This window comes from Buteo buteo, chromosome 24 (genome assembly GCF_964188355.1).
Source record: "Buteo buteo chromosome 24, bButBut1.hap1.1, whole genome shotgun sequence".
Lineage (NCBI taxonomy): Eukaryota > Metazoa > Chordata > Aves > Accipitriformes > Accipitridae > Buteo > Buteo buteo.
The window spans coordinates 2,549,490-2,562,565 of record NC_134194.1 but is presented as its reverse complement, the minus strand read 5'-3'; the positions used below and the strand labels follow the sequence as shown (position 1 = coordinate 2,562,565).

Below are 13,076 nucleotides of genomic sequence, written 5' to 3'. Positions count from 1 at the left end.
ACCCCCTTTTCTGTTCCGAGCTGAGAATCCCCCTTTGCACCAGGATACATCTCTTGCATTTCGTATCTGTTTGTACGCCAAAATACGGGGTTTATTAAGCAGCAAAGGCCAAGGCTGAAACCTCCCCGTGCACAAACGGGAGCCGATGTTCCCATGGGGAACGCCTTGCCCGCAGTGCTGGCACCGAGGACTCTGCATGTCCTCCTGCCGCAGCACTGTCCCTCTTCATCATCCTCAAAGGGTTTATTTCTGAAAAGAAGGTGTAGCTCAGCTTGAATAAAGATTACAGAGCCTGCCTCTCTCCCCAGCGCGTTTTTAAGCAGATTGTTTTAATTCGATCACACCACTGCAGCGCAGCTCCCGCTACGCCGTGCGGAAGCAGATCGGAGGAGCTTTACCTGCAAGCACCCTGCGTGGCCCCGGCACGGCGGGCGCAGGAGCTTTGCAATGCCGCTACAGCTAACGATGGATGCAACAGCCTCGCAAAACTGTAAATCGGCCAGAATTTCATCCTGGCTTCCTCCGATTAGGAAGGGGTGGTGGTGTTTGGTGAATCAGTTTCAGCACAGGAAAATGCGCTTAATCCTCTCGGTTTCAGAGCAGTTTGCGGGCTGTGTCGCTGGCAGCCCTTTGGGGTGGGCATGCACCCACAGGGCAGAGCCTGGCTCGGGTCCCGCAGTGCCGAGCCCCGTGCCCTTCCAGCTTCGCTGACATTGCTTCGACCCAGCCTCTCAAATAATCAAAGGCCCAAACGAAGTTAGTAATTATTGCACACGTTTATTGCACTGAAGTAGGACATTTCGAACACAATGTATTTTACTGAAAATCCATACTTGGTGTTCCAAGTGCCTCGGAGTAATTCGAACGCAGCGCACAGGAGGCTATTTTGGTCTGACTTATGCTCGTCCTCATCCGAGGCTCAGAGGTGAAGCCACGGCTGACGTCTTTGCCAGCCACAACTGCTCCGGTCCTGACCTGTTGTACAGACACGCTCGCAGGCACCAGCTCAGCCGGGCAGGTTTCATTTCAAGGCGCTTATTTTCGCAATTGGGTGCACACGTGGATCCGGACTTCAAGAAAACTCCACGAACCGATGTCGGTTGTAAATAAATGCCAACGACCCAGAAATTGCTCACGTTATTTTAGCTGCGTCTAGCCAAATAGGTGTGCTCAGCCCCTGCAGTTCTACAAGTAGGCGCACTCCCGCGGCATTGCACAAGTTTCTCTGCGTCGGCGGGTTGCACGCCCACGGAGAGGACGTGCTCGGTACTGGTTTGGAAATTCAAAACTGCTATAGCAGCAGCAGATCTGGCTCCTGCACCTGAACACAGCTCTTCAGATTTTGGAAGATTTGTCAGATGCTTTGAGACCTCAGACTCATTTACTCACTCCACCTCTAACTTTAATGCAAATTCAGTACCTCTGCTCAAATCCCCACGACATGCCTGGAGGCAGTGTGAACGTTCAGCTCCTTCCCCCCTGTCCTGCCCACAGCAGGTTCAGCATCCCAGACAGGCTGTGGTGTTGGTGGTGTCCAAGCAGAGCAACAGTGTTCGAGCCAGGATAGCCTTCGCCAGGAGAAATCCAGAACAAACCATGCTGCCACAGGGAGCTGCAGCTTTTTGGGCTGGGGGATTCCTGTAAAGTTTGACCTTCTTTAGTAGTTCTGTTTTAAGAGTTAACCCAGCAAAACAGGTGCCCCTTGCTACAAACCCTTTCCCAGAATTACCAGTTTGAGAGAAAAAGGTTGGCAGTAATGCGGCTTTAAAAAAAAAAAAAAAAAATAAAAAAAAAAAAAAATCAATGCCAGATCTCCAGACCTGTACCACTGCTCTCAAGTTTGAATTTCCTTGTAAAGACACATCATAAAAGTGAGTGTCCTGTTATGGAAATGGGTGCACTGCTATCCCGGGCAGTTAATAGCTTGTGCATGGCAATTTCTCCTTATCTTGGTGCCAAGCTGGTTTGACAGTTCTCATAAGCAACAGAAGAACCTTTTCCACATGGCAAAAGGGTCCTTCAAGTAGCAGCTCCAGCACTAACTCGGTGGTGTGATCCATCAACATTTTGGGATGTAAGCGCTTTCCTCCCGCTGGGAGCCTCCAGCAGTCAGGGATATGCACTGGCAGGCTGTGAGAAACTGCCGGGAAGCAATTTTTATCCAATTGGTTACAGGTGGATCCTTGAGCAAATGACAGTTTGCTTCTCTGGAGTAGCCAGCATGAAAAATTGTATCCTGATGGTTTGGGGACAGCTGTGTGCCTTTGGCCTATTTCTGAGTGCTGATGATTTTTTGGTACAACCATGAAAGTTGGTCTTGTCATCTGAGCTCAGCAACTTCAGCCTCTCCTTTCTCCCTGGGGAGGTATTTGGACATCTGATCCTATCAAAGAAAAGCACACATTAAAGCCTGCTTCTGGTGGTTTTTTTTTTATAAACAGCTAAAATTGTTTCCAATTCTACAGTTTCCAGGTAACAAAATCTACAGCTAAGATTTGTTTCACACCATACCAAAATATCTAGAGCCCTTCAGAATTGAAAAAGCCTTTGAGAACATATCCGTTGGAATAAAATTCTAAATCTGGTCATTAAAAATATACTGACATGGGCTATACAAAAAGCCAAGCCTTTTACATCAAAACACGTGGAAAACGGACCAGAGTGTTGATGCAACCCTTGGAAAAGCCAGAAAGTGTTGTGCAAAGTCCTCCAGCAGCAGAGGATGGGCTGGTGGTTCACAAAGCATTGCTCTGCCAGAGTTTAGTTTGCAGATGATTTACAGAATTTGAAATCTTTCGTTTGGATGGGAGAAAGCAAATGAGCTCCCTGGTTGTCCTATTTCTGTAACTTCAGGCATGTTCCTAAGAAAAGCACAAAGTCAGAAACCAGCCCATGATTGCATTTGCATATAAAAAAGGAAAATTAAAAAATCCTTCTCTATTCAGAATTTCTTATTTAGAAATACAAATATCAACAAAAATGTGGCTTGAAAAAAATAATTGCTCTGCACTTTAAAATCCACACAAACAAATTGTGCCCCACTGTATCTGTAGGCATGGCTCCTTTGGTTTCCTGCAATTACCATTTGTGCCTGGCCACTTTGCACTGGCACAGCCGGTGCTCACAGCATACACGGCTGTGATGTCCGTATCCTGACTGTGTTCCATCTTTCCCTTTTGGGAATTCCCACTGCTGAGACAGAGCAGAGTCACAGGCTCCTGTCACACAGTGCACTGCCTTGGGTACTCCGAAGCGCACAGATCTCAAAACTAAAGAAGGATGCGTGAAGGTAAAAAAACCCCAAAGCCTTTTAATCCATTTTGAGTTTATATTTGGAGTTGATGAAGCTGTTGCCTACCTGATGTGCAGTACAAGTCTTCTCCAGGAGGTGGAAGATGAAGGTGTCCCCTCTTGCTCAGCCTGATCTGTGGGCTTTGCAGTCTGCAGGCTGAGCAGCACAAGCAGCGCCCTTCTTGGAGGGCAGCTTGGTGTCAAGCGGCATCTTCTGCTTGCCTAAAGGAGTGGAGGCCAAATCGAGGATGCTTTGGGGTAGGACCAAGCATTAAGTAATCCTGAGAGCACAGGTGAACCTGGAAGAGGTGCTCCAGCGGTCCCTGGAGCATGGTCCTTCCCTGCAGGTAAGTATAAAAGCAGTTTCCCGAGCAATCGTGCCTTTGCATCTGCGCTGGCTGCCCGTGTAGCTTTTCGGTAGATGTTATGGAGGTCAAATGCTCAAGAGTAGGAAATTCCTGCAAGCTGTATGAAAACCAGGGTCTGGAGAGAGGAGACAGCACTGCGTCTGCTGAGAACAGACAGGAAAATGATGCTGCTCCTCTCCAACAAAAAGGAGCCAGGGGCACACGAGTACCGGCAGCGGGGGCTGCCCAGGCTCGTCCCCGCGGCTGCCCCAGCACGTGGTGGCCAAGGGGCAACCCAAGGACGTGGGCAACACGCGAGCGAGCTGGGGCACGCTGCGGAGGAGACGGAGGTGCTGAGGACGTCGGGGGGTGCTGGGGACATTGGTGTGCTTAGGACACAGAGGGTGGAAAGCTGTGGACCTGCATTTTTTTTTTTTTTAAACATATGCAGAAGATAAATACCAGTCAATCAAGCGCTTCACAACTACACTGCAAAATGGGAAGCAGAAACATGGGCAGATTTCTAGACAACTGGAAAACCGTACTGCCGAAGTATATGTCAGGCAATTCAAGTGAAAAATAAACACATCATTATTTTTAATTTGCAATCTACACAAATGTATATAAATATATATTCTTAAATATTAAAAATGCATAGGAATATCACTGCCATATCAGTATAACAGCAAGTTTGCACATATTGAGGGGATATCAATAATTAATTTGACAATTTATTCTAACATTTCAACATTAAAGCGCCTCTTTTACCTGTAGTGCCACTGGTAAAACAGACAATTGATAGATCTTCTGGTCGAGGGGGCTAGAAATACACAAGGAGAATAAGAAAATCCCATCAATCAAATGCAGAAGGGTCAATGGTAGACTGTTGTCACTGTATAAACTTAAAGATCAAACCAATTATACTTCAGCTCTGCCATATAAAGCTTTCATTCCCCTTGGCAAATATAAAAGACCATCATAAAACTCTTTTTATCAGGTTTCTTCAGTTGATGCAGACTCTATTCCTCTCTTAGGTTTTGCTCCAGCTGCATCAATGGCATGCTTTGTCATTAGAAGACTTTGATGGGATCTTTGTCTTGCAGTTAGTATTTTCAAAGACACCATCTATACCTGTAGGTGTGTGAGAAAACTTGAGACAATTTAATAATTTCCAGATAAATTCTGGAAACGTGGTTATCCACAATGGTGGACAACTTTCCAAAGCTGCTGATTGCTCCCATTTCCAGTAGTATCTCTGTCTTCTCAGCACCACTGCATGTGTGTGCTATTTTGGGTCCCGACTGAATAAATAAGCGGCCTGAAAATCAGAGGCTGCTTTTGAAAGTTTTGCACAAGTATGATCAGCCAGTGAAAAACATCAACGCGGTTTTCCAAAAATATCCCAGAGAAATACTGCCAAGTAGTGTTTCTGAGCTATAGAAACCCCACCGGAAAGCCAAGGGTGCAAACACGTTCCCCCGCTGCCACCTGGGTAAGGTAGTGGAATTTGTGTGGCTTAACAATGGCATTTAATTACTGTCCCATTAACATGTTCAGCAAGGATGAACTATCTCAATTAAGCATCCCAGGCGGAGGGTATGAAGCCAATACTGCACAACTCCAGCGGATGGTATTGAGAGTCCCTGGGCTCCTCCACTGCCTCCCACGTGGAGAGGGTCACGGGGCGCTGCCCCTGAAGACACGCAGGCTTCCTTCTGGCCAGAGCAAACCCTTCCCTCTCTTGGCAGTCAAATAAATGTAACACACTCAGCTGCAATCGTAAGTGGGAAAAGCAGCATGCCAACACTCACCACAGGCACGTGTCGACTCTCACGGCCACAGTCCTGAAAAAGATTAAAGTAACAAAAATCATTTCCACTTCAATTCCTGTGGTGTAACCCACTTGCTAATAATCTGCAAACCACTAAGGGAGACTGTGAGCTGCAGCAGAAAAATTTGTGGCTAACACTTAGGTCATCTTTTCTATCCAAAGTTTCTTGCATTAACTGCAATGCCATCCTTGGAGTTCAAGTAGTGCTTGGGTTGGTTGAGCTGGATCCAGGCTGTTTCATAAAAGTGTAAGGCTGTAGGCTTACATGTAGGAGGACTGTGTCTCGAATAGCAACCCCCCTTTCCAGGCTTAGTTAGCAGCTGATATCTTATCTGAGCAGGAAGGATTGAAATGTTGGCTCCGATCAAGAAGCAATAACACTTAAGAGGCAACTGCACTGAGCCGTGCATCAATATTAACAGCCACAGTCTGCTCTGCAGACACTGAACCTGCCATGCAGTTCACGAGCCCCTGTATATTTTACCGTCTTCTTACAGAAACTACAAAATACAGTAAAAAGAGAGGGAGAGCAGACTTACTTCCACCTCCTGCATGGTCTGGATGCGAACTCCACAGCGTCTCCCTCTCTCTGTCAGCTCCTTCTCAAACGGGTCCATCAGGATGATGGAGCTCAGACCTGGCGTTTCTCTCCTCTCCACGTGGTCGAGGAGTATTCTGGCTTTTTCAGGTTTGTCACAAATGACTGTGGAAATGTCAGCTGGAAGAAAAGCGGTCAAATGAGTTTTTACAGTAGATCTTTTTTAATGCAAGACTGGCTCATAGCTAACATTGTATCAGTCCTGCTATTCTCTTCAGGCTAACACCAAAAATCCTAGAATGTAACACACATTTCTCTTAGAAAATCACTGCAATTTTAGCTAACCTAAATCAGTGCTGAAGCTGTACCTGACATCTACGACTATTCTGGGATTCAGTTCAAAATACTAAAATTGCTCACCATGTGGGCTAAAAAATCTAGGAGGCAAAACATAAAGCAGCACAGGAGTGGGTGGCCGTGGAGTAATTCCCGCAGCCAGAGCAGCCCCATCCACGGCTGTGCACGACCAGGCGCGTGGGAAATGCTGCGGAGGCAGCCCTGACCCAGCATGGGGACACGCAGCTCCCCAGAAACTTCTCTAAGTGACTTCAAGACACCCAATGAATAAAATCACCCATCTTTTGGAAAGTAGAAGAAAATGAACCATTCTGAGCAACAAAACCGGTTTCTGAGACGATTACCTCAATTCTGTTTTTACCTGTGTTGACGATGTAACGAATGGCTCCAGGACCTAAAGTGTCATAGAGGGGAACCACCACCATGGAGTAGGTGTAGCAAGCCAGCTCGGAAATGATCCACTGCAGGAGAACATCAAAGCACAAAGGTGGGAAAAGGGCCACGGGAGCAGATTTAACACACTTGAGAACAAGCTTCAAGTAAAAAGCGAGCTCACAAGTCAGGAACATTATTAATACAGCATCAAGTTGAACTTAAAATCTCACCTCTGGACGGTTTTGAGCAAAGACCCCAATGAACTGCTTCGTGGATGGCTTGCAGCCCTGCCGAAGAAGCCCTGAACCCAGAGCTTCTGCTCTTTCAGCCACCTGGAATTTGGAGAGGGGAAAAAAAAACAACCCAAAACATAAAAAAGAAGAATATAAGCAATACCAAATGAAGCGAAGAATTAGCTTATACAGGGAGGCTCTCAAATTATTGTATTTGCTATCTAAAAGCCCAATGTTTTATGCTCTCATGAGCCACTAGCAGTGGACCTCTGTTTGGCAATGCCCCACGGCTTTGAGCATGTCACCGCCACCGTCAAGAGGGGGCTAACGGCATTGAGCCCATCCCCAAAAGCTGACACACACCCATACAACGCCGGGATGTGCCTGGCTGTGGAAATCGAGAGCCCTCACACAGCTCATTAGCAACCCCCCGGTCTAGCACGTGCGTGTTATCGACGGGTGCCTTAACACCCCTTCTTCGGCCGGGCAGGGTGAGAGCACTGGGGGAGAGGACCCTGTTGGGGGGGGTATCGTTTCCAGCTCACCTCCTTGTAGGACAGCCACTGGTAGGGCTGCTTGGGCTTCCTGAACCCCAGGCACGGGCCGTTTTCTGGAAGACACAAGCCGAGATGACGGAGGTTATCAGGATGGGGCAGAGCTCACAGCCAGCCCCATCAAATGAACCACACGAGTGCAGCTGATGGGAGACCGGCTGCTGGGATGTCCCAGTCACTTCAATCCTCCTCCCTGAGCTGCAGAGGAGACAGCAGCAGTTTGCCCCCAAACAGCCTCATTAAAAGCTGTTTCACCGAAGGTGGTGTGAGCATTAGTGTCTGATGAGGGCTTTCATCCCAAACACCGGCTCCCACTGCTTTCGCTGCCTTTTGATTTAAACACTTCAAAGTGAAAACTGCTATTTTTAGCACAGCCTGCTCTGGAGGAGGGTAAAACAATACGCAGCACTACGTGACAGGAGGAATATTTGAAAAGTTTAATTAATTTGCTTACTGTACTTAACTGCACAAGATCCATCCCTCCATACATCTGCTGAGTTATTTATTTACCCCTGTCCTGCAGGGTGGAATATTTGCAATTCCACTGAGACTTTTGGTGGTACGGAAAATAATAATCTGACAACGAAATTGTTGTGTTCAATGAGGTGGGATGTCGTGAGCAGCAGACACAGAACTAGTTATGATAGAGCAGGGAAGAGTCATCATAGCTTTTTGGAGCGGAAAATGATGTCTCGCAAGTGCGTGAGAGCTCTTTGACGGTACCATCAATCATGGGGTAAGGGTGATAGACTGATACACCACACTCAGCGTTCCTAAGAGCTTTTGGCAGAGTCCCTTACCCTGCCCTGTTGTGAAATAAAAGGTAAGTTGGACGAGTAATTGATGAAAAGGCAGCAACAAGCAGAAATAAGTATCGGCGTTTGCAGCAGAGGAAGAACTCTGTTGGGTTCCACAGTTCTATGCCCGGATCAGCCCTGTTTAATGTATTCATGAATGTTCTGGAAATGAATAATGTATGATGAGCTTTGCTGATGCTGCAAAATCCAGGACATTAAGCTCTCTGCCAGCGGTAGCAGAAAGATCTCGTGGTACCAAGAAACTGCACAGTAAAATTCAATGGCATTAAGGGCAAAGTAATGCACGTTCCAAATAATAACCCTAATTATAACCCCCACGCTCCAAAAGCGGCGCCCAGGCCGCCACGGGCAGCGCAGGCTGCAGCACCCGCCCTGCCCCTCGCTGCGTCTCCTCCTTCCTTGGCCTCCATTCCTCGGACCTCCCTCTCTGGGTCTCCCTTCACTTCGTTTCCACCCTACTGGCCTCCACTCTTTGGGCCCCCCATTCTCCAAGACGTCCACTTGCTGGGGCTCCAACACCAGTGGGGCCTCCCACTCTGTGGTCCTCTCAATCGCTTTCTCCCTCTCACACCATTTTGCCACTCCCATTCTTGGGGCAGCTACACTTGTTTGACCTTCCGTGCTTTTGCAGATTCCCACACTTTTGGGGGCCTCTTCACTTCTTCAGCCACCTGCACCTTTTCATGCTCCCACACCCTCAATGGGACTCCCACGCCTTTTCATCCTCCCACAATATTTTGGCCTCATACACTCTTTTGACCTCTCATACCTTTTCAGCCTCACGCTCTCTGAGCCTCTATGGTCCTTGGCCTCGTACAAGTTTGGGGACTCTACACTCCTTGGGCCTTTAAACTCTCAACGGGCCTCCCACACCCCTTCATTCTCCCACACCTCTTTGGCATCTCCACCTCGTTGGCCTCCAACGTATTTTTCAGCCTCTACACCTCGTTGGCCTCCCAAACCTTTTTCAGCCTCCCATACCTCATCGACCTCCCACACCTTTTATCAGCCTCTACACTTCATTGGCCTCCCAACACCCTTCACCAGCCTCCCAACACCCTTCATCGACCTCCCAACACCCTTCATCGACCTCCCAACACCCTTCATCGACCTCCCAACACCCTTCATTGACCTCCCAACACCTTTTTCATCCTCTACACCTTGTCAGCTTCCCAGACCTTTTCAGCCTCCCACTCCTTGGGCATCAACACCCCTTTGGGCTCCTACACCTTTTCAATCTGTACACTTGTCAGGCCTTCCGTACCATTTGTGCCTCAACACTCAGGCTTTCCCATCTTTGGCCTCAACCCTTGTGGGTCCTCCCACATCCTTTTGGCCTCCAAACTCTTTTTGGCCTCCCACATGTAATAGTCTTCTACAGTTTTTGGGCCTCCCACACTCTCTTAGGCTCTACACCACTTGAGACTCCTGCAATTTTATGGGCTCCCGCGCTCTTTCAGCCTCTACGTTCTTTTTGAGCCTCCCACACCGTTTGGTCCTCCACATCGCCTGGTCCTCCACCTCTCCCCACCTCCGCTCCCAGGCCTCCTCGTCACCGTGCTCTCACCGGAGATGCTGAATCCCCTCCTGAAGACCTCGTACATGGTCCTGGCGTCGTCGTAGTAGTGCGTCAGCAGCTGCGGGCTGTCCCCGATCACCGACCGGCGCGCCCCGCCCAGGCCCTGCGCGACATGACGTGACATGATGCGACACAGCCGACAGCATCGCCCGACGGGAGGGAGACGGGGAAACCCCAAACCATAAAGCTCCCCCAAATGCCGGAGAGACCTCCGCAGCCGCCACCGGGTTCCTGCCCCGACACCCAAAGTGATGGGAGAGGTGGGATGTCCACCTCGGCGCCCCAGTAACATGGAGAACCACCCACCCAGACGGCAGCGCTTGACCCGGCTCGTTGCCGCAGGAGGTGGTTGATATTTCCCAAGGAGATCTGAGGGGGAATTATAAATCTGCGAGTAACGGAGCGGGAACAGGCTGGGGGGGAGCGACTGCTCTGGGCTCCACAAGTCCCCAGGACTGGCACCACGGGCACCTTCTCTAGGACATCTGGACCAGCATGAGGGACAGGCTCAAGCAGAGGCCAGAGTCCAGACCCCAGCGCGTGGGTCCAGTAGGGGTGTTTTAGGAGGGGGCAAGGGGAGGCAGGCAGGGCAAGAGAGACCGAACCGGGACTGCACTGTGACTCCAGAAGAAAGTCTCACTAAAGCCCTAACCACAGGGGATAACTCTCTTGGAAAATGTAAATTCCTCCCACCCTTTTAAGAAGTTGTTGGAATTAAAGACAATATCGTTTTAGAGGGGACATCACAAAAGGCTTTAAAAATTCTCATCACACTTTCAGATATTAATTTAAGTGGAAACAGTTTTCAGATCTGTTTCTGCTCTTTAAAACAGACCAGCTTCATTAAACTTTAAAACCTTTTGCAAGCATGAAAATTAATAACTCTTCAGCCTCTAAGCATGGATTCTGGTCTACTTTTTCTTATTATTACGAACTTTGCAGCAGGAAACTCAGTAATGGGCACGCACAAGAAGTGCCAGCTGATTTGATCTTATCAGCTTGCTTTGCAGTGCTTTCTCCCATGCAGTGGCAGCTCCTGTAATTTTTCGGTCATGGATGGTTAAGCAAAGCTAAGGCCAAAACATTGCTGCAAATCTAAGAGGATAAATTAACGGGCTGTATTCCAGTTTTCCGCTTTACAGAAAAAGGTGAATTAAGGAGTGAGGCGATCCCCGGTGTAGCGCACTACACGCCTGATTTCAGGATGAGTTGAGAAGCCCTTGAAATGAACAAAAGCACCTCCTGGCATCCCCTGCCATCATTTCCAGGCACACAAACCTCAGGTGAAACCCATCCCCTCCTGCCGTGGCCTCACCTCAACTTCCTCCGACTGCATCCGCAGGTCGCAGGGCGGTTTCACGGCCCGGGGCCGGCTGGCAAACCAGTAGGCGACGACGGCCGCGAAGGCACCGATGCCCACCAGCGCCGAGGCCGGCAGGTTGCGGAAAAACTGGCTGAGGTCGTCAAACTCGGGGAGCCGCAGGCTCCGTAGGATTTCCTGAGCCTGCATCTTCTCCACGAGCGAAACGGCAAACTCTGCAAGAGTCAGAAGGATGGGGTCAGGTCACGCCGCGGGACGGGCACGGGCAGCGCGGGTCTGCGCGGCTCGGGAAGGGGAGAACGTGTTTTCCCTCGTCAGCCGTTGCAAACGCGCTGCTGCCCACCAGCAACCACCTCCACTTGAGAAGAACAGCATCTACGGAAGAGATACAAGGAAGGAGGAAACATCCCTAGAAGGGCGAGCAGGAGCCGCCAGCTCACTCCTACAGGACAACTGAGCACAAACGTACGTCGGGCGATGCAGCTGCGGTTATCTGTAGCAGACAGATGCTGCGCCAAGCTCTGGGCTCCAGCTTACGACTGTACCCTCAGGGCTGCCAGGAGCTTGCTCTGCCTTCCCCGAGCAGGACGGGGGCTGCGCGGTGGCCGCGGCCCCCGGCAGGGTCAGGCAGCACGACGCCAGCTCCGGCCACAAGCCCTCGGCTCACGGGGAGCGGGGCAAAGCCAGCGTGCCTCTGTGCACAAAACGCCGTGGGGGGCATGCTCCGAAAGACCGCTTTCTGCCTTTATGCCAGCTTCACCTTCTCAACTTCGAGTTCCTTACGATTTGCATCGGGATAAATTATAGGCGATTCGAGCCACGGAAAGTTTCGTTTCATCGCTTAAATGTTTCCTGGAAGAAACAACAAGCGACTGCGGAATGGGGATAAGGGAGCGCGGGGGTATCAGGCTGAGTGCACGCCACCGCGGGGTCCCCACCCTGCAGCCCCACGGGTCGCAATGCTTCTGGGTGCTCCAGGGGGGAGACGAGTGGCTGCTGGGAGGGAGAAGTGCCAGGGCATTCCCCAGCGGGCAGTCCCGCAGGGTGCAGTCCTGGGCACGAGAAGAGAAGGGCTGGAGCCTCGGCTCCTCGGACACAGTGGGGCTGCTGGGGACCCCCCCACGCTGCTCTGACAGCACCAAAACTAAAAGCAAGGAGAAAACCTTTTCTCCTTTTCTGTAAAGAGGGCTGTGCATGGAGTAGACAGGTGATGGGACAAGTTTTATGACGGAGGAGGGTAACTCTCTGCCGTCCCCAGCTCATTCCCTTTATACCTGCTGGCATCACTTTGCCGCGGGTGCAGGGAAGGCAGCTCTCTGCCGTACGGTCTAGCTCGTGTTGGACTGATGGAGTGAGAGCTACTCGCTGGGAAAGCAGAGGGCAAGCAGCTGAGCGGGCGCCTTTCCAAACACAGCCACTGCAGCTTGCCTTACTTTTCTCTTTTGCAGAAACGGCCACCAGAGAGAGGAGCCGGGCACCCTGCTCGCTGCTCCTGGGGTACGAGGTGAGGCTGTCCTCAGGGTTTGGCCGTTGGGCACACAAGAAGCATTTTAAATAACTCGTATTTACAGTAACGGCCCAGTATCAACTCCCCGCCAGGGAGTCTGCAATAACGGCCAGCCCTGCAAGGGATGCTGCAGAGGAGGGAATCCAAACAGTTAAGGTTTCCTGTTAAACCCCACAGCTCTATTTATGACTTTACCAGCAGTCAAGACCTTAAAGAAAAAAGCTTTTCCACCGCAGGAGCCCAGGCAACCCCTTTCCTCTCACCCTCTGGCCTTGCTCCAGCTTGTGGAGCTACTGAGTGATTAACGGGGGGGCATTGGTCCCAT

General features: G+C 50.1%; 1 protein-coding gene across 1 annotated transcript in view; it reads right to left on the bottom strand.

Moving 5' to 3' along the window:
• Positions 1 to 11,608, bottom strand: part of ACSL6 (acyl-CoA synthetase long chain family member 6) — a 34,047-nt gene extending 22,439 nt beyond the window's left edge. Inside the window, exons 1-9 of the mRNA XM_075056324.1 lie at positions 11,598 to 11,608; positions 11,239 to 11,459; positions 9,912 to 10,026; positions 7,518 to 7,582; positions 6,970 to 7,071; positions 6,726 to 6,825; positions 6,009 to 6,187; positions 5,450 to 5,482; positions 4,407 to 4,458 (exon numbers count right to left, since the gene is read on the bottom strand). Coding sequence (XP_074912425.1) covers positions 4,407 to 4,458; positions 5,450 to 5,482; positions 6,009 to 6,187; positions 6,726 to 6,825; positions 6,970 to 7,071; positions 7,518 to 7,582; positions 9,912 to 10,026; positions 11,239 to 11,433 — 841 coding nt within the window. The 5' untranslated portion in view covers positions 11,434 to 11,459; positions 11,598 to 11,608. The remainder of the gene's footprint in view (positions 1 to 4,406; positions 4,459 to 5,449; positions 5,483 to 6,008; positions 6,188 to 6,725; positions 6,826 to 6,969; positions 7,072 to 7,517; positions 7,583 to 9,911; positions 10,027 to 11,238; positions 11,460 to 11,597) is intronic.
• Positions 11,609 to 13,076: the final 1,468 nt, after the last annotated feature.